Source organism: Hypomesus nipponensis, chromosome 17, assembly GCF_054491055.1.
Source record: "Hypomesus nipponensis isolate SF chromosome 17, ASM5449105v1, whole genome shotgun sequence".
In the NCBI taxonomy this organism is placed as follows: domain Eukaryota; kingdom Metazoa; phylum Chordata; class Actinopteri; order Osmeriformes; family Osmeridae; genus Hypomesus; species Hypomesus nipponensis.
Window position 1 is genome coordinate 23280588 of NC_140377.1, and position 19413 is coordinate 23300000.

The window sequence follows — 19413 nt, forward strand, 5'->3', positions numbered from 1 at the left end:
GACAGAGACCGAGGGGAGACCAGTTGTCCCGTCAGAACACTCCGCGTGCTGTAGAACAATCGTCCTTTCCACATTCGCGCTAGAATGAGAAGTGGGCGGTTCCTGGGAGCGTTCTTGCCCTGTGATTGGCCAGGGACTGCTCCCATTCCTCTCCGTATCCCCTTTCTTGTTGTACGCACGCCCAATTTCTGAATAATGATAATAATGATCAAGATGGCTACTATGGAAGCCTCCTTGCGGTAGCTAGCGAACAGTTTCATGGAAACAACTAAAACTAGGTTTCCTGGTGATTTAAATCCCGGTAGATAGCCCTGGAGTTGCAAGATATACCACCCGTTTGACTGTTACACCGGAGAGGCTTTGAAAGTAATTTTACTAACCGCCAGAAGCTATTTTTATAGAGCTAGCAGAGCTAGCTAGCTAGTTGTCGGAACGTCTACAATTTTAAGTCAGTCTCGCCCTCTTGTGCTTTTGTACTCGGGAGCAGGGAGGGATCCAGGCCGAATGGCCGAGCTTAGAAAAGTACCGTTCGTCACTATCTCCTCCTTCAGCACGTCGCCACCCTCGGAGTCAAAGAAGCGCCGCCAGGAAGACGAGGCCGAAGTCGTTTTTGGGAAAGATGGAGGTGCAGGGAGTACGGCAACCGTGTCAGGAGGTTGCGGTAGTCCTTTCGGTAACGTAAAAGGTGGAGACGGGGATGCTGGGGAACCGAAACGGACAGTGCGTCTAAGCCTGAGCCTGTCCGAGCCAAGCGACAGAGGATCCGCGGAGTTCAACTACAGCGAATTGGTCCAGTCCTCTGAGCCCCAGGAGAAGGTAAAGTTACGTTCGTAGCGGCCCGATGTTCTGCTGAAGTCAGAGCAGAACCGGGATGACAAGCTGTCTGAAAGGAAGGCTCGCGTGAAGCTGCGCGCGCTGTCAGCTGTCACCGTCTAGTGTTTGTGTGACGCTCGCACCGCGCTCTTAGTTTCCAAGTACAACTAAGTATTGTCAGAATGACTTGTCGAAGTAGATAAACATTTATTTTCTGAAGTTTTGTTTTCCTACTTATAAATGCCAATTCATTTTGAAAGAACCGTTTAATCGCCTTGTGGCCATCCTGTATATGCAGCTCCTTGCTGTTTTCTGTAGTTGAGTGTTTCTGAGGTAAGCATAGCTGAAGGTTCTGGCAGGTTACAGAATGTAGCATATGTAGTGTTACAAGAATCCTGTCATCTCTCATGCCCTCACTTATCCTGTCTCTCCCCCTGTCCTGTCTCCCACACCTCTCCCCTGTCTCCCCCATGCTCTTGTAGGTGAGGAAGCCTTCCCCAGGACCTTCCAGAGGCCTGGCCCCGCCCCTTGACCCCAGCGACCCCTTCGCTGATGATGAGAAGGAGAGACAGGAAGTAGAGGCTCTTGCCAAGAAGTTTGAGAGCAAATACGTAAGCTCCCCAGCACATGTGTGTGTGTGTGTGCCACCTGTGGTCCTGTGGTCCCCAGGGCAGCATGTGTGTGTGTGTGTGCGTGTTCCAAGTGTGTGTGTGTGTGTGTGTGTGTATTCAATGTGTGTGTGCTCCTGTGGCCCCCAGGCCAGCGGTAAGAGGAAGAGGAGGGACCGCGTGCAGGATCTTATTGACATCGGCTACGGATACGACGACACGGACCCCTTCATAGACAACTCTGAAGCTGTGAGGACACCTCCTGCCTGCCTGCCTGCCTCTCTCTCTCTTCCCCCCTCTCTCTCTGTCGGTTTGTCTCAGTCTGTCTGTTTGCCTGTCACTCTCTGCCTGTTGTTTGTCTGTCTGTCTGTTTGCCTGTCTGTCTGTTTGCCTGTCTCTATCTGCCTGTTGTTTGTTTGTCTGTCTGTCTGTTTGCCTGTCTGTCTGTTTGCCTGTCTCTATCTGCCTGCTGTTTGTATGTCTGTATATCTGCCAGCCTGTCTAACCTGTCTGTGTGTGTGTTCAGTATGATGAGCTGGTTCCAGCCTCCTTGAGCACCAAGCTGGGAGGGTTCTACATCAACACCGGCACGCTGCAGTTCAGACCTGCCTCCGACTCTGACGGAGACGAGGGGGGCAAGGAGGGGGGCTGCTTCAAGGTGGGACATACCAGTGTTTCCGCTAAGTTGATTTTGCTGTGGCAGCCCGCCACGGCTACATTTCTGCCGCCACAGTATCAGAAATAGAGCTGTAGAAAATGTTTTAGGCCGTCTATCAGCAGTGATTGTTAGAGTGCATGTTGGAGAATAGCACAGACACAAGCTTCACAGTGCAAGGTTAGGGTTAGGGTTACCTAGGGTAACCTAGGGTTACCCTAACCCTAAACCTCATTTACAAGAAGTTGTTACGTCAATTATTAATTGGCAGCATTTATGCCATTTTGAGCATACTTTATCAGTGTAAGGTGTCTTTAAGTAGCCTAACTTTATTTCTTTAGGGCAAATAGGACGAACATATGTGCAATATTACATGAGCTATTAGACGATTACATTAACGTGCTCCGTAATGTAGGGATAGGGTTAGCACCTTGTTTTGACCGGGGGAGGGTTTTGGACAGACATGCCTCCACTGCAACAAAAAAAATCCTAGAGGAAACACTGCATACACACACACATTTATACACACAGATGCACTCAGACTGTCAGACGTGGTATGTGGGTTGGGGTGTTCCTGCTGCAAGGTACGAGGTGTGTGTTGCACAACCTGAGTAGTGGAGTCTCCTGTGTGTGTACGTGTGTGTGTGTTTGTGTGTAGAAGCTGAAGGAGGGTGAGGAACGAGGGATGAAGAAAAGGAGGAGGAAGCAGGATGGAGCTGTGGAGGAGAAGAAGAAGAACAGGCTTCCTAAACGGGGAGGGTGAGCTGAACACACACACTCTCCACTCCCTCCTCTGACATGAGGAGAGGCTCATGGTGACATCACTTCCTGTGTGGGGGGGTCCTCAAGGGTTCCTGTCCTGGGCGTGCACCGACCGGAGAAAAAGAAACGTAAGAAGTTGATGAAGGACAGTCTAAACCTGGCGGCCATGTTGAGACGCTTCTCCAGGGAGAAGGACCAGATGAGGAGACGCCCCCCCGGACCCCCCCGGGTCCCCCCCCGCGCCCCTGCCCCCAACACCGCCCATGCCAGGCCCCCCGGCAACAACATTGCCATGGACGACCTGACCGCCGACCCTGCTGTGATGTCGCTGCTGGGCTCGGCCAACCACAACGAGATTCTGCAGAATATGATGGGAGATCTGGACTTCTCCCTATTAGACTCCTCCCCCACCACCAGCAGCCCCGCCCACGGGGAGAACGGCACCCAGGGGGGAGGGGTGGGAGGGGGGAGGGTCCAGGGGGGAGGGATGGGGGGGGTTAGAACCCAGGGGGGTGTCTTCCCTCCCCCCCCCCTGCCGGACGGCCTGCCTGCTCCCCTCAGCAAGCGCATCGAGGACCTGAGAGTGGTACGTCTGTCTGTCTGTCTACCTGTCTGTCTGCCTGTCTGTGTGTCTGCCTGTCTGTGTATCTGTCTGTCTGCATGTCTGTGTGTCTGTCTGTCTGCATGTCTGTGTGTCTGTCTGCCTGTTTGTGTACCTGTCCGTGTGCCTGTCTGTGTGTATGTCTGTCGGCCTGTCTGTCTGTCTGGCCGGCCTATCTGTCTGTCTGTCTGTCTGTGTATCTGTCTGTCTGTGTGTGTATCTGTCTGTCCGTCTGTCTGTGTGCCTGTCTGTGTGTTCTCCTGGTTGATAATGTCTCCTCCTCCAGGCCAGCCGCCAGTTTGACCAGGAGGGCAGGAAGAAGTTCTTCACCCTGGACATGAATAACATCCTGTTAGAGTGAGTGTCTCCCTCACACACAGAAGCACACACGTTTATACACACACACACACACACACACACACTAATCATGCTAATTCACACACTAACATACTTTCTAAGCACATTCTACAATGTGTGTGTGTGCGTGCAGTATTGAGCTGCAGGTGCAGGAGCAGCCAGCAGGGGTCAGGGCAGCGGTGTACTCACACCTGGAGGCCTTCGTTCCCTGCAACAAGGAGGCTCTGCTCAAACGACTGAAGAAGCTCAGCCTCAACATCCAGGTGTGTCTGTAGGTCTGTGTGGAGAGAGAGGGGGAGAGAGGGAGAGGGAGAGGGAGAGGGAGGGCGTTCAGCATGATTATGATCCTGTGTTGAAACTAAAGTTAGCCATGTGTGTGGATGTGTCTGTGCAGGATGACCGCCTGCGTGCTCCCCTGTTGAAGCTGAAGCTGGCTGTGTGCAGTGTGATGCCTGAGCAAATTGCCAGGTACAACATGGACTGCATCGCCAAGGTGGCCAAGTAAGCACACTCTTCCTCCATGTCTTGTCCTCCTTCCTCTCAACCTCCTCTCTCTGCTCCTCTCGTCCTCCTCCTTCCTCTCAACCTCCTCTCTCTGCTCCTCTCGTCCTCCTCCTTCCTCTCAACCTCCTCTCTCTGCTCCGCTCTTCCTCCTCCTTCCTCTCAACCTCCTCTCTCTGCTCCTCTCGTCCTCCTCCTTCCTCTCAACCTCCTCTCTCTGCTCCTCTCGTCCTCCTCCTTCCTCTCAACCTCCTCTCTCTGCTCCTCTCTTCCTCCTCCTTCCTCTCAACCACTTTGTTCCTCTCCTCCCTCTCAACCTCCTCTTCTCCTCATTTTGCTCTTCTCCTCCTCCCTCCTCCTCATCCCGCTCCTCTCCTCCTCCCTCCTCATCCCTCTCTCCCGAGTGTTCCAGGGGATGACAGTGTTCTTGTGTTGCCAGGCAGCAGTCGGAGGAGGGGGAGAAGCAGGGATCTGAGGAGGAGGATGAGGACAAGCCAGGGAAGAGGGTGATGGGACCTCGCAAGAAGTTTGTCTGGGACGACAAGCTCAGGTGAGGCTGGAAGTAACCATGTGAGACAGGAAGTGGCCAGGTGAGACAGGAAGTGGCCAGATGAGGCAGGAAGTAACCATGTGAGACAGGAAGTGGTCAGGTGAGGCAGGAAGTGGCCTGTTGAGACAGGAAGTTACCATGTGAGACAAATTATTCAGGTGAGACATGAAGTGTCCAGTGATGTTTCACAGTGATGTTGATCCCCCCCAGGACCCTGCTGGGCACGCTGGTGCGGGTGAAGCTGGGCTGCTATGAGCTGGAGGCTCAGAGCTCTGTTTCCCTGGAGGACTACCTCAAAGCCTTCATGGAGACAGAAGTCAAGCCCCTCTGGCCCAAGGGATGGATGCAGGCCAGGTGAGGGAGGGAGGGAGGGAGGGAGGGAGGGAGGGAGGAGAGGGTGGGGGGTAGAGGGGAGGGAGGGAGGGGGGAGGGGAGGGGGGGGGGGTAGAGGGGGGGGGGGGGGGGGGGGGTAGAGGGGGGGAGGGGAGGGAGGGAGGGAGGGGGAGGGGAGGGAGGGAGAGGGGGAGGGGAGGGACGGGGGGGGGGAGCGGGATTTTAGTAAGTGTGTGTGTATACTGTGTAGTTATGTAGTATTACTCTGTAGTGTGTGTGTATACTGGGGCTGTCCCCGACTAAGATTTTCTTTGGTTGACCAAGACTCGACAAAATCGACTAATCGAACTTTGAAAGTTTAATTAATTGAAGTTTAATAATTGAACTAATCGAAAAAATCTGACTCGACCAAGAGCATATTGACCAGAAAATTGACTAGTCGACTAAGTGTGGACAGCCCTAGTGTATACTGTATAGTTATGTGATATATCTGTGTAGTTATGTAGTATATCTGTGTATACTATGTAGTTATGTAGTATTACTGTGTAGTAATGCAATATGCGTGTTTTCCTCAGAATGCTGTTCAAAGAGAGCATCATGGTCCATGGTCATGTGACAGGAAATGTGTAAGTTCTGACCAGTCAAAAAAATTTACATCAGCTGTGGAGCAATGCTCTGATTGGCTCTTTTGAGTGTACATCACTTCCCCTTGCTTCTGTTCATGTGCTTCCTGTTTTCTATCTAATTAGAGTCAAGAAGAAGATGGTCCCCACCCCCAAAGCCAAACCCAAGGTGAGACTCTCCCTCCTGCTCCTCTCTGCCTCCTCTCTACCCCCCTGCTCCTCTCTGCCTCCTCTCTAACCCCCCTGCTCCTCTCTGCCTCCTCTCTAACCCCCCTGCTCCTCTCTGCCTCCTCTCTAACCCCCTGCTCCTCTCTGCCTCCTCTCTACCCCCCTGCTCCTCTCTGCCTCCTCTCTAACCCCCCTGCTCCTCTCTGCCTCCTCTCTAACCCCCCTGCTCCTCTCTGCCTCCTCTCTACCCCCCTGCTCCTCTCTAACCCCCCTGCTCCTCTCTGCCTCCTCTCTAACCCCCCTGCTCCTCTCTGCCTCCTCTCTACCCCCCTGCTCCTCTCTGCCTCCTCTCTAACCCCCCTGCTCCTCTCTGCCTCCTCTCTACCCCCCTGCTCCTCTCTGCCTCCTCTCTACCCCCCTGCTCCTCTCTGCCTCCTCTCTACCCCCCTGCTCCTCTCTGCCTCCTCTCTACCCCCCTGCTCCTCTCTGCCTCCTCTCTAACCCCCCTGCTCCTCTCTGCCTCCTCTCTACCCCCCTGCTCCTCTCTAACCCCCCTGCTCCTCTCTAACCCCCCTGCTCCTCTCTGCCTCCTCTCTAACCCCCCTGCTCCTCTCTGCCTCCTCTCTAACCCCCCTGCTCCTCTCTGCCTCCTCTCTAACCCCCTGCTCCTCTCTAACCCCCCTGCTCCTCTCTAACCCCCCTGCTCCTCTCTGCCTCCTCTCTAACTCCCCTGCTCCTCTCTAACCCCCCTGCTCTTCTCTGCCTCCTCTCTAACCCCCCTGCTCCTCTCTGCCTCCTCTCTAACCCCCTGCTCCTCTCTAACCCCCCTGCTCCTCTCTAACCCCCCTGCTCCTCTCTGCCTCCTCTCTAACTCCCCTGCTCCTCTCTAACCCCCCTGCTCTTCTCTGCCTCCTCTCTAACCCCCCTGCTCCTCTCTCCCCAGGAGGGTGTGTTCGTCCAGAGGCCCCAGGCCGTGTCCGGTCCCCCTCGACGGGTCCCCCAGTCCCCATCGGAGCCCATCTGTGTGGATGAGGACCTGGCACCCCCCTCCCTGGACTCCATCTCCCAGGCTCTGGCACTGCTCAGCAGCGCTGCCAAGGGCCTGGTCCAGGGGGACAGCCCCCCCTCGGGGGCCCCCTCCCTCCTGGCTTCCTCTTCCTCCTCCCCCCTCCTGCAGCCACAACGTCACTACGTCTCCTCCCCCTCCTCTCCTTCTCTCTCCAGGCCTCTTTGTGTCTCCTCCCTCCTGTCCTCTGGGACAGGGTTGGGTAAGGGAGGAAGAGGAGGAGTAATGGGAGGGAGAGGAGGAGGGCTCACAGGAGGAGGAGCAGCAGGAGGAGCAAGAGGAGGGGTGACAGGAGAAGCGAGAGGGGGGCTAACAGGAGGAGCAGCAGGAGAAGCGAGAGGGGGGCTAACAGGAGGAGCAGCAGGAGGAGCGAGAGGAGGGGTGACAGGAGGAGCAGCAGGAGGAGCGAGAGGAGGGCTAACAGGAGGAGCAGCAGGAGGAGCGAGAGGAGGGGTGACAGGAGGAGCAGCAGGAGGAGCGAGAGGAGGGGTGACAGGAGGGGCAGTGTTATCTGTGGCTCACAGACCATCGGTGCTAACCCAGAGACCCTCTGTCACCACCCTGGGGAAAACCCACCCCCCTGTCTCCGTCTCCCCCCCCAAACCCCGCCCTCCCCCCACCTCCTCCCCCCTCGTCTCTCCCCCCGCCAGGCCCCCCCTTGTCCCCTCCCACAAAGCCAGCAATAACATCGGAGGGGACAGTTCCTTCTCTAGCTCCGCCCAGCCATGCCCCCACTCCCTCGCTTCCCCCTCTCTGGTCCCCAACCGTCTCCCCCAACCCTCCCCCGCCCGTCTCCCCCAGCCCTCCCCCGCCCGTCTCTCCCAACCCTCCCCCGCCCGTCTCCCCCAGCCCTCCCCCGCCCGTCTCCCCCAACCCTCCCCCGCCCGTCTCCCCCAGCCCTCCCCCGCCCGTCTCCCCCAGCCCTCCCCCCAACCCTCCCCCGCCCGTCTCCCCCAACCCTCCCCCGCCCGTGTCCCCCAACCCTCCCCCGCCCGTCTCCCCCAACCCTCCCCCGCCCGTCTCCCCCAACCCTCTCCCGCCCGTCTCCCCCAACCCTCCCCCGCCCGTCTCTCCCAACCCTCCCCCGCCCGTCTCTCCCAGCCCTCCCCCCAACCCTCCCCCGCCCGTCTCCCCCAGCCCTCCCCCCAGCCCTCCCCTGCCCGTCTATCTGGAGTGCAGTCTACCTTCATCACTCCCATGCAGTCCAGCCACAGCAGCAACACCCCCATCATCAAACTCACCCCCCGTTGCCCCGCCCCCTCATCCCCCCTCCCTGGGCCTCAGTCAGCTCCCAGCATGCACCAGTACTCTTCTAAGAGCCCCTCGGGGTTCAGGCCCGCCTGCTCAGGTGCTCCAGGGTCCACCTCCCAGACAAGCAGCAGTGCCAACACCAGCCTTACTAACTCCTCACCAATCGGCAAGCAGCATTCAGGATCAGGCTCCTCCCCTGGTGTGTCCTTGGCCAATCAGGTACAGCGGTCAGTGGGCGGGACTACTCAGGGGGCTAAGCCAATGACGTCTGTCTCCTCATCACCAGTCTCTTCTCAGTTACCGCAGGTATGAGGGCAAGGCACATATTCAGGTGTTTTAGTTGGAACATAATGCTGGATGATCTGATGTTGTACATGTTCCTCTCTCCCTCCCTCCTCCTTCCCTTCCCCCTCCTCTCTCTCTCCTACATCCTTTCGCTCCCCCTCTTCTCTCTCCCTCCCTCCTCCAGGTGTCCTCAGCAGGGGGGAGTCTCCTGGCCTCCCCCCCCTCCCTCCTCCAGGGCTTCAGCATGTTGGGGGGGCTGGTCCCCCTGCCCTTCCAGTTCCCCTCCCTGCTGAACCTGCCCCCCCTGGTCACCAGCGCCCCCTCCAGCACCCCCTCCGCCACTGCGGCCAGCCAGGCCTTCTCCCTGACACAGAGTGAGTAGAGGAGAGGGTGGGGAGGGAGGAGGGAGGGGGAGGAGAGACTTGTACTGGTCCCCAGCTCTGCTTAACCGGGAGCTAAGTGAACTGGGCGGAGGGAGGAGCTGGTGTTAGAGCCGGTTTGGAGCTGGTTCAATGTGCAAGCCCTCTAAGAACCAGAGGTGAAATCATGTATTTAATAAGAGAGTAGTCGTACTCCAACAGTAGTGAACAGGACCAGGTCGGTCTTGTTGTGTGTGTTGTGTGTGTGTGTGTTGTTTGTGTGTGTGTTGTGTGGTCCATGTAGTTGTTGTGTGTGTGAAGCTTCTTCCCATCGTCTGACGTGCTCCTGTGTGTTCTTTGGTTCATTCCTCCCTTGGTCCTCCTCTCTGCTTCTATTTCCTCTCACCCTCCCTTCCACTTCTTCTCTGCTCCTGCCTCCTCTCTTCCCCCTCTCCTTCCTCCTCTCCTCAGATCTCTATAAGAGTCTCCAGTCTGGGTCTCAGGTTGTGCCTCCTCACTTGCAGTTCGCTTTTTCAGGTAACCTGGGGATCTGTCTGTGTGCTGTGGTGTCTGGGCTGACAGATGCTGCTGTGTTGGGATCATGGTCCACTGTAGTCTGACGCTCTGGTCTCTCCTCCAGATGTCAATCAGAGCCAGGGAGGAGACAGGAAGTCCCTCTGACCCCGCCCACTACATGACAGCTGCCATGACAAATCAGGAACTACGATGACTTTGAGTGACAAATTAATTGACCAACCACAGGATGGGTCTTGAGATGTCAGTAACTGGATTTTTAACTGCAATTTTTTAATTACAAGAATTTGATATTGGTTTTTTTTAACAGCTCAATGACAAAAATGCTGTTTTTGTCAATGTTTACAAGGCAGACCTGTCACTGTGGACTGGAGGAGAATATTTAAGAATGTCTGGAAACAACTCCCTTCACTCATGAGAGAATGTGTGTGTGTGTGTGTGTACCTGTACAGGTCAGTTTGCTGTGTGTGTGTGTGTGTGTGTCTCCTCCGGTCAGCTGGTCCCATGTGTCTCCTAGGTGGTTCTTTAATAGATGCTGTACATTTGTCTTTGTACTTGAACTTTTCACCTTTGCCTTGTACAAAAATGGAACCATCAAATGAAATTAAACTGATAACTGTTTATGGTGAATGTGGTCTGTCTTGATCTCCGGTCTGTCTGGGGAAATCTACCAGTTTCCACCACTCAACTTCACATCAGTCATTCACTACTTATGTTATTACTACTATCAAGTAGGCTTTACTATTCATAATAAAATAAGTATTAAGTATTACATACATAAAAAGGTACTGGATCTCACATCAGTTACATTTGAGACACTTCATGTCTAGCTGGTAAGGAAGCCTCAGAAACCAAACAGCAACATTCCCCTTCTCCCTCTGAAGCCAGGACAACCAGGTTCATCAAAACATGTTTATTGAACAGGTTCCCTCCCCAGACACAACCCCAGCTAGCCCCTCCATCCCAGACAGCGTCCTCTGGGACAGAGCCTCCTCCACAAACCTCGGTCGGACTCCACGTTCGGCAGTGTTAACGTCTCCGTGATCAGGGAGTCAGGAACAACATCACTAGAGAGCAACTCTGGAGCTAAACCGACCAGCGCAGACGACACCCCTAAATGTCTTTATCTAGTCGCTGCTGATCTGCCCTTGGAGCTGAAGACAAATATTAGAACCAAATAAAAAAGGTATAAACAAAAACCTCCGAGGTAAAACATGAAGACAGACGTTTACTAAGACGCAGCTGCCAGCCCAGTAGTCCAGGGGAAGTCAGGTGACCTCACCAACATGGCCGCCGGCGTGCGTCTATTTGACCAGTGGCCTGGTCTTGTCATCATCGCCACACTGGTGGGCTTTGTACTTTTTCACCTCGGCCATGTACATCGACCAGGCGTCTGATTTCCCCGACTCCTGAGAGAGACAGGAGGAGAGAGACAAGAGGAGAGAGACAGGAAGAAGGAGATAGGGAAGAAGAGATGGGGACATAAAAGGGTGTTAACAGAAGAGAGGGGAGAGGTTAGATGATGGCTGTAGATATGAAGACAGCAGTTAGACGCAACATCTAATCAGTCAAACCTGGGAATCCAGCTTCTGCTTCTTGGCGACCATGCCAGTCTTGAGGGCCAGCTTGGCACCGCCGCGTCGCTTTCCCACCTGGAGAAGACTGACAGGGTTACACAAGCTGCTCACCAGGGAGTCTACACCACAGACCTGAGTCTCTGTACCACAGCACTGAATCTACACCACAGACCTGAGTCTCTGTACCACAGCACTGAATCTACACCACAGACCTGAGTCTCTGTACCACAGCACTGAGTCTACACCACAGACCTGAGTCTCTGTACCACAGCACTGAGTCTAGTTCACCAGGGAGTCTACACCAGACTATCAGGACAGCTTGGGTAACTACCACTTGGTGGGTACGGTTGCCATGGTGGCTGTAGAGCACCTCTCTCTCCAGAAGAGACCAGTCAAGTGCTTTGGGAGCTTGACTACTGTGCACTCTGAACACTATCAGCAGACAAGACAGTATCATTCCACTGTGGTATTCAATCTCATGCCTGATCTGTGTGCAAAGCGGAGTAAAGACAGATTACAGCGCATAGGCTGTCTGACTACACACGCGGAGCAGTCTACAGCTATCTGGTCTCGGGCAGCGGCCCCTTACAAAGCTGGTCAGGGGAGGCGGCTTCTTCTCCGGGGTCGACTGGCCCTCCTCGGCGCTGCTTTTGTCGCTGCATCCCGGCTCGAGCTGTTTTTTCCTCCGCTCCTCCTCCATCTTCTTCTTGAACATCTCCATGAAGCTGCCGTCGTTGGCAAACGCGTTCGCCGTGGCTGTCTTGCCGCCTCCCGGTGACGCCGGGCTGTTGCTGCTGGAGTCGCTGCTACTGTGAGCATTCTTGCTGTATCCACGCTTCGGCTCCATGGCAGCTTTGTCCAGACGCTTGTCGAACAGATAAGCGAGGCAAAAGTTGCTCTTTAATAGTTCTATAACGTCTGTGTTAAAGAGAGTAGTGCTAGCTTTCTGGACAACCGGCAAATACGTATTTTTGTTAAATCGGTAGCTAGCTATAAGTCACGAAATTAGTGCAAGGATAACCGATTGAGGAACAGTTCTTTAAAATCCATAAACATATTGTAGATACGATACCCTTCGTAGACTAGCTAACGTCCAGCTAGCCAGTAATGCAAAACACAAAGCAGGCTGTTGACGTGACGCGGTAGTCCGTAGCTAGCTAGCTTTCTCAACGCTGCTGTAAAGACGCCAGATACAAACAAATACCCAATTTAATTAAAGAATTTGAAGACAAATGTATATCTTAGTTTTGAGTATGATTACTTTCCAAAAACAGGCGATAGTATTGAACAGACCAGCGGATTAATTGTCCAAATGCTTAACAACTTCTGTTTTTACTCTTCGTCGGCCATCTTGGATTATTTCCATGTCCAAGTAGGGCGTGTAGCGGCGCTGCCTCGTTGTGGTTTGGAGAGGAACTGCATCAGTGTTTCCTCATTGCATTTGTAGCGCCAAATTATTGCCGCCGCTGCTTCAGAATCTATGAAATCTAATTAAGTCGCAATTATATTACTCTGCGGAGCTGTTCGCTCCACGGAACTCAAACGGTCTTCTGCTTCTCTCTCTCCGCTTGGAGGTTGAGCAACTGAACATTGAAAGGAACGCAGACAAAGCTCTACTTATTATGGCCTTCGTACAGTCCGGGGACGTAAGTTTGATATCAACTTTGGTAAGGACATCAATAGTTAATGCGAGCCAAGACAATTTTTTTCCCAATAACTTGAGCGCAAACAGTTTTTTGAGCTCTAGTAATACGTTGGACTCAGAGCATGATGTTTGAGTCAAAATAAAATAATCTGTTGGCCTATTATTTTGAAACTTTCTTTAGTTTTGTAATGTTTTCTTAGCCTACCTCAGTTCTGACTCGCGTGCCGACACCTTGACTTCTGTGTGCGCGCTGCAGTGGCACAAGCACAGAATAGTACGCAGACATGGAATTCTGCGGGCACGCATCGGTTTGTGTTTTCAGTTGCTGCGTTTGTTAGGATACTGCGTATCTTTTCCTGGATTATCAATCTAAATGTATGCATGTTTTGATGGTCACCATGAAAATGATCATTTGAAGAGGGAAAAATAAGTGTGTCTGAACAAACAGCTGAGCACCAAGCTACTAGCACGTAGTACTAGTAGTATCCGAAATAATTAATAGGCGATCTTCATTCAGTAGGCTATATTTTATAAATATATGAAATGATTCTTAATTTATGGACCAAAGTGACAAGGAAGACCAGAGTTCAATACATGTGCAGAATGTCCCCATTGTTGTAGTTTATTGGTATTATTTGTAGTGTATACAGAACTGACACGTGTCCTAACCCCTCGCTATAACAACTCTCTAGGCAACGATAACAGACTAGATCAGACACACGTTTATAAAACACACGTCACACAGCAGCTGCTCAGATACAGAACAGCACTGCTACTTCACGCTCAGGAAACACCATTAAAGATACATCAAACCAAATATGACATATTAGATAAACACAATTAAAAATGTATCACACGACCAAAAAAGATAACCCACAATAAGTGAAAACCCTCCGACACAGCTGTGGTTTCCAGTCAGAAACAGGTATCATTGCACGGACCGAGGGGCACGACGTCATGACGTCATGAGGACAGCAGCGCAGTGTTCCTAATAAGGTGCTTCCTCCTTCACAGTAGAACACCAGGAACAGCGTGTCTGCAGAACGCTACAGATCAGATTCATGATGCTGCTGTACGTTTATAGAGGAGCCAAACTAGCATCATAAACATTCACATTCCCACCACCGATAAATCCAGTTAGGGTGAGACAAGGAGAGAAGCTGACTAATCAGTCTGGATTTATTTATAAATAATTAAAAATATGTAGAAAGATTACTTTAAATTAAAAAATTGATTGTTTGACTGAGCCGTCAGCTTGTGTGGGGATCAGGTCCCTCTATGTCACTGCTCACAGGAAGAGTTAACAGACAAATGGGAAACAAAAATAAAACTAAAAACAACGATAACCCCAAAATTGAGACGTTCCTTCTAGCTGAGCTCCGCCCCTCAGCTACATCCTGATAAAATAAAAAAAAGTCAGGTAGTTCATACAATGGAAAACTTTCTCACGCACAAAACACAAAGTCTGCATGTCCAGACCCCGCCCTCTAAGACACAAGCCAAATGTCACATCCAATCACATCCCTCAGATCTTATGACCCGTCCAATCACAACCCTCTGAGATCCCTTAAGGTTTCTGAGGCACAGTGGACAGGAGGGAGAGAGCGAGTGAGTGGAGGAGGAGGGAGAGAGAGGGAGGGAGAGGGAGGGAGAGGGAGGGAGAGAGAGGGGGAGGGAGAGAGAGGGGGAGGGAGAGAGAGAGGGAGGGAGAGAGAGAGAGGGAGAGAGTGGAGGAGGAGGGAGAGAGAGGGAGGGAGTGGAGAAGGAGGGAGAGAGAGAGGGAGGGAGTGGAGGAGGAGGGAGAGAGAGAGGGACGGAGTGGAGGAGGGAGAGAGAGAGGGAGGGAGTGGAGGAGGAGGGAGGGAGAGAGAGGGAGGGAGTGGAGAAGGGAGAGAGAGAGGGACGGAGTGGAGGAGGAGGGAGAGAGTGGAGGAGGAGGGAGAGGGAAGGGGTCCAGAGTCCTCATGATCATCTAAACCGCTAGGAGCGATAAAACACATGAAACGTTGAAGGACTTGAGACAAACATAGAATACAGCAGAGAAACTGGGATAAGGGACTCCCCCCCCCCTCCCCCCCTCCCCCCTCACCCACAGGCAGGTCCTCCCACCTCTGGGGGCAGTACCAGAGGAAGAAGCTTCTAGTCATTCGAGCTCAGTAGTTCAGTAGAAGAGTCCAGTGTCTTGCCTCTTTCTCCTCCCCAGGGAGGGGAGGGTTATCTGGGGTGGCTGCGGCCGGCTCGCCCCCTCCTGGCGCTGGTGGACTGTCTCTGCTGAGCCAGGAAGGACTGGGCTTGGCCCGGGGCCCCGGTCCTCTCGCCCCCCCTCTCCCCTGCCACCCGCTGGTGCAGTGCCATGCCCTGGGGGGGGGGGGGGACATAAAGAGAGAGAGATGATGAAGGTAATGTTTGTGTTCATGTCTCCTCTGCGTAGGGTACCATTCGCCCCACCTGAGCTGCACACAGCACCAACCAGACCAGCAACACAGCACCAACCAGACCAGCACTGGCATAGGGCTGGAACGGTACACTGAAGGTTCATACATCACGGTTCCATACATCACACTGTGTGGTCCAATCACAGACCACCCAAGAGCAGGCTGGTCCCTCCCCATCTCCAGCTCTCCCTCCCTCCCTCCCTCACCTGCCACTTCCTGTTCCGACACAAACACTGCCACTTCCTGTTCCGACACAAACACTGCCACTTCCTGTTCCGACAACACAAACACTGCCACTTCCTGTTCCGACAACACAAACACTGCCACTTCCTGTTCCAACAACACAAACACTGCCACTTCCTGTTCCAACAACAAACACTGCCACTTCCTGTTCCAACAACAAACACAAACACTGCCACTTCCTGTTCCGACAACACAAACACTGCCACTTCCTGTTCCAACAACAAACACTGCCACTTCCTGTTCCGACAACACAAACACTGCCACTTCCTGTTCCAACAACAAACACAAACACTGCCACTTCCTGTTTTTTTTTTTGTCTCGTTCCAGTGATTGAACACCTGGTTGATGGCATCGGATATTTTAGTCATTTAGCACAGGCCAGATGTGTTATATGTGTTAGCATGTTAGATGCATTTCCACTCACATTCCCCACAACTGCTGAACAACGCCGACACACAGCGCTTGTCTTATCCACCACGACCGTACTGTTTGGGTTCAATATGAATACATGTACAGTTCCACCCCTACACTGGAGACACAGGGCCAACCAACCAGGAGAGCAGAGCACCAGGCAGGGAGAGGGAAGAACTAGAGAAAGAAAGAGAGACAAAGAGAGAGACAAAGAGAGAGAGAGAGAACTCACCATGTTGTACCAGGCACTGATGATGAGTTTCTCCTCCTGGTCATGTCTGGACTTGCTCTTCTCATAGTCATGCTGCACACACACAGGATGTCATGCATGTGAATATTAATTCTGCACATCAACACACTGACCTCCCTCACCCCTCCTCCTCCTCACCTCCAGGGATCTGGATCTCTCCCCTCTCCCTCCTCCTACCCTCTCCCCCCTCCTCCTCACTTCCAGGTGCTGGATCTCCCTCCTCCTCCTCCTCGTCCCTCCTCCTCCTCACCTCCAGGTGCTGGATCTTTCTCTCCTTCTCAGTCAGCTGGTTCTTCAGACTCTGGATGTCTGGGCTGCCTAGCAACGGCTGCTGCTGAGGGTCCAGGGTCTTGATCACCTGCACACACGTGATGGAAATATGGATATTTAGAGAGAGAGACAGACAAAGAGAGAGCGAGAGAGAGCGAGAGAGAGCGAGAGAGAGCGAGAGAGAGCGAGTTGACTGACCGTCCTGGCCTTCTCCACGTAGCGTTTGTAGCGATCCTCCATCACCCTCATGTCCTCCTCCTTCCTCTGCAGTGTTTGCTGCAGCTCATCTATCTTCCTGGCCACTGGGGGGGTGAGAGGTCAGGGGTGAGAGGTCAGGGGTGAGAGGTCACGGGTGAGAGGTCACGGGTGAGAGATGGACGTGAGAGGTGGAGGGGTCAGGGGTGAGAGATGGAGGTGAGAGGTCAGGGGTGGAGGTGGGGCGTGCTTACTATTGTCATCCACTTTAGGCTCCAGGTCGTCAATGACCTCCTTCTTCTTCTGCAGGTCTGAGTGGGCCTCGTGCAGCTTCTCCCTGGAGGACCACAGCAACAACAACATCAAGCAACAACATCAAGCAACAACATGAAGCGACAACATGAAGCGACAACATGAAGCCCTGCAGCAGCACTCACAAGCAGCAGCAGAGCTAATATTAATGCTAGTAGTAGTAACAGTATTAACATTAGTAATTGTATTACTTTTATTTTATGTAAGTGTTAGTGGTTGTATTACTAAAAGTAACAGTAGTATTATTCATAGTACCAGTAACAGTAGAAGTAGTATCAGTATTAGTAAGAGTAACAGTAGTATTAGTAATGACTGCTACTAATACTACTGCTACTAATACAACTACTGATGTTGTTCATACTAATACTTCTACTGATGTTGATACTAAAACTACTACTGTTGTTGATACTAATACTACTACTGTTGTTGATACTAATACTACTACTGTTGTTGATACTAATACTACTACTGATGTTGATACCAATACTACTACTGATGTTGATACCAATACTACTACTGATGTTGTTGATTCTAATACTAATGTTGTTGATACTAATACTACTACTGATGTTGATACTAATACTACTGCTGATGTTGATACCAATACTACTACTGATGTTGATTCTAATACTCCTACTAATGTTGTTGGTTCTAATACTACTACCACTGTTGTTGATACTGATACTACTACTGTTGTTGATACTAATACTACTACTGTTGTTGATACTAATACTACTACTGTTGTTGATACTAATACTACTACTGTTGTTGATACTAATACTACTACTGTTGTTGATACTAATACTACCGTTAGTACTCACAGGTGTTCCTCCAGCTTCTTCTGCAGCAGAGACGACTGGGGACACAAACCACCAATATTAACATCTACAACACACCTGATAAGCACACACAGTCCTCCTCTCACAGCCCTCTCACAGCCCTCCTCCTCTCACAGCCCTCTCACAGCCCTCTCACAGCCCTCTCACAGCCCTCTCACAGCCCTCTCACAGCCCTCTCACAGCCCTCCTCCTCCTCTCACAGCCCTCTCACAGCCCTCCTCCTCATCCTCTCACAGCCCTCTCACAGCCCTCCTCCTCCTCTCACAGCCCTCTCACAGCCCTCCTCCTCCTCCTCCTCTCACAGCCCTCTCACAGCCCTCCTCCTCCTCTCACAGCCCTCTCACAGCCCTCTCACAGCCCTCTCACAGCCCTCTCACAGCCCTCTCACAGCCATACTTACGATGGCCTGATTGGTGAGTGTGTAGGTCGGCAGGCGGGGAGGAAGAGAGAGGAGAGAAATGGAGGGAGACAAACAGAAAGCAAGAGATGTAGAGAGGGAGAGACAACAGTAGAGAGGGAAAGACAGAGGGAGAGAGAGGGGGGGGGGGGTTAGAGGTGAATCACCACAGCAAACGGTTATTGACTGGTCCCCTCCTCGGCCCCCTGGCCCCTCAGCCCCCCGGCCCCGGCTTAAGAGAGCCAGGAACCTTCTAGAATCTCTCCCCTCTAAATCCCCGTACTCGAGTACCTGTCAGGATTGTTCAGATCTGAATATAAATCCAGAACACTTGTGTCTGATTGGACCAGAGTAGAGACGGCACAAGGACAGAAAAGGACAAGGAGGCGGAGTTGTGTGTGTGTGTGTGAGAGAGAGAGAGCTCACATCCTCGGTCTTGCTGCCCTGCTCCTGCAGAGCGCTCTGCAGTCGCTCCACCTGAGACCTGAGATCCCTGATCAGCTGCTGGTCTAACCTGCGGGAGAAGGTATGAATTTTTGCTGCAGATTCAGACCCACCAGGTCCACCCCCCCCCCCAGGTCCACCCCCCCCCCCAGGTCCACCCCCCCCCCCAGGTCCACCCCCCCCCCCCAGGTCCACCCCCCCCCCAGGTCCACCCCCCCCCCCGGGTCCCCCCCCCACTCCTAGGTCCCCCCCCCCACTCCTAGGTCCCCCCCCCCCCCCCAGGTCCCCCCCCCCCCCCCAGGTCCACCCCCCTGGTCCACCCCCCTGGTCCACCACCGACCTGCTCTGTGTCTCCAGAGTGTTGTGTCTGCGCTGGCTCTCCTCCAGCTGCTCCTCTAGCAGGGCTAGCCTCCGCCTGCAGCCCTCCTCCTGCTCCACCAGAGCCCTGTTCTCCCTCTGCAGCCCCACCACTGTGTCCCTGCACACACACACACACAGGTCAACACACATCTCTCTCTCTCTCACACACACACACACACACACACACACACACACACACACACACACACACACACACACACACACAGGTCAACACACATCTCTCTCTCACACACACACACACACACACACACCTCTCTCACACACACACACACCTCTCTCACACACACACACACACAAACAGGTTAACACACACCTCTCACACACACACACACAAACAGGTCAACGCACATCTCTCTTACACACACACACAAACAGGTTAACACACACACCTCTCTCACACACACACACACAAACAGGTCAATGCACATCTCTCACACACACACACACACACACACACACAGACACACACACACAGTGAACAGCCCCCCCCTCCCACGTACCTGAACTCAGTGGACATGATCTCTGAGGCCAGGTTTCCCAGAGTTCCA

At 53.0% G+C, this 19413-nt stretch overlaps 3 protein-coding genes across 9 annotated transcripts in view; 1 reads left to right on the top strand and 2 right to left on the bottom strand.

The window, feature by feature from the left end:
- The first annotated feature begins 185 nt into the window (after positions 1–185).
- On the top strand, positions 186–10087 carry ubn2b (ubinuclein 2b). The gene is made up of 18 exons (XM_084677679.1): positions 186–816; positions 1296–1424; positions 1572–1670; positions 1948–2079; positions 2735–2835; positions 2926–3424; positions 3726–3796; positions 3930–4059; positions 4191–4297; positions 4737–4847; positions 5058–5201; positions 5756–5806; positions 5930–5972; positions 6915–7631; positions 8175–8594; positions 8758–8947; positions 9404–9469; positions 9573–10087. Exons 1-18 carry the CDS (start codon positions 505–507, stop codon positions 9611–9613), a joined length of 3363 nt encoding a protein of 1120 aa, XP_084533805.1. The 5' UTR covers positions 186–504; the 3' UTR covers positions 9614–10087.
- A 277-nt stretch (positions 10088–10364) lies between these two features.
- Positions 10365–12448, bottom strand: trir (telomerase RNA component interacting RNase). Of its 3 annotated transcripts, XM_084677172.1 has the most exons (5): positions 12337–12448; positions 12116–12218; positions 11633–11908; positions 11041–11118; positions 10365–10875 (listed from the first exon to the last, which is right to left on the bottom strand). In XM_084677172.1, the coding sequence occupies exons 3-5, from the start codon at positions 11888–11890 to the stop codon at positions 10771–10773; spliced, it is 441 nt and encodes a 146-aa protein (XP_084533298.1). In that variant the 5' UTR covers positions 11891–11908; positions 12116–12218; positions 12337–12448; the 3' UTR covers positions 10365–10770. The 3 variants fall into 3 exon arrangements, with proteins under 3 accessions (XP_084533298.1, XP_084533299.1, XP_084533297.1); XM_084677173.1 differs by having other exon boundaries at positions 10365–10620; positions 10749–10875; positions 11633–12439; XM_084677171.1 differs by having other exon boundaries at positions 11633–12438.
- Positions 12449–13287: 839 nt separating this feature from the next.
- hook2 (hook microtubule-tethering protein 2) overlaps positions 13288–19413 on the bottom strand; it is a 16074-nt gene continuing 9948 nt past the window's right edge. The window contains exons 14-23 of one of the 5 annotated variants that reach the window (XR_014731712.1): positions 19366–19413; positions 18825–18962; positions 18467–18554; positions 17626–17660; positions 16747–16829; positions 16496–16599; positions 16278–16385; positions 16010–16081; positions 14813–15046; positions 13288–14085 (exon numbers count right to left, since the gene is read on the bottom strand). The exon at positions 19366–19413 is cut by the window's right edge and continues 19 nt beyond it. Coding sequence is in view for 1 of the 5 variants with exons in the window: in XM_084677141.1 (XP_084533267.1) it covers positions 14903–15046; positions 16010–16081; positions 16278–16385; positions 16496–16599; positions 16747–16829; positions 17626–17660; positions 18467–18554; positions 18825–18962; positions 19366–19413 (820 nt within the window). In the remaining 4 variants the exon portion in view is untranslated. Of the gene's footprint in view, positions 14086–14777; positions 15047–16009; positions 16082–16277; positions 16386–16495; positions 16600–16746; positions 16830–17625; positions 17661–18466; positions 18555–18824; positions 18963–19365 lie in introns of all 5 variants that reach the window. The other 4 variants (XR_014731711.1, XR_014731710.1, XM_084677141.1 and 1 more) reach the window with 4 other exon arrangements.

Coding starts and splice junctions, on each gene's coding strand:
- ubn2b (XM_084677679.1), top strand. CDS start 505: ATGGCCGAGCTTAGAAAAGTACCGTTCGTCACTATCTCCTCCTTCAGC. Junction 817..1,295: donor CCTCTGAGCCCCAGGAGAAG/GTAAAGTTACGT, acceptor ATGCTCTTGTAG/GTGAGGAAGCCTTCCCCAGG. Junction 5,202..5,755: donor AAGGGATGGATGCAGGCCAG/GTGAGGGAGGGA, acceptor TGTTTTCCTCAG/AATGCTGTTCAAAGAGAGCA.
- trir (XM_084677172.1), bottom strand. CDS start 11,890: ATGGAGCCGAAGCGTGGATACAGCAAGAATGCTCACAGTAGCAGCGAC. Junction 11,119..11,632: donor CGCCTCCCCTGACCAGCTTT/GTAAGGGGCCGC, acceptor AGTCTTCTCCAG/GTGGGAAAGCGACGCGGCGG. Junction 10,876..11,040: donor AGCAGAAGCTGGATTCCCAG/GTTTGACTGATT, acceptor TGTCTCTCTCAG/GAGTCGGGGAAATCAGACGC.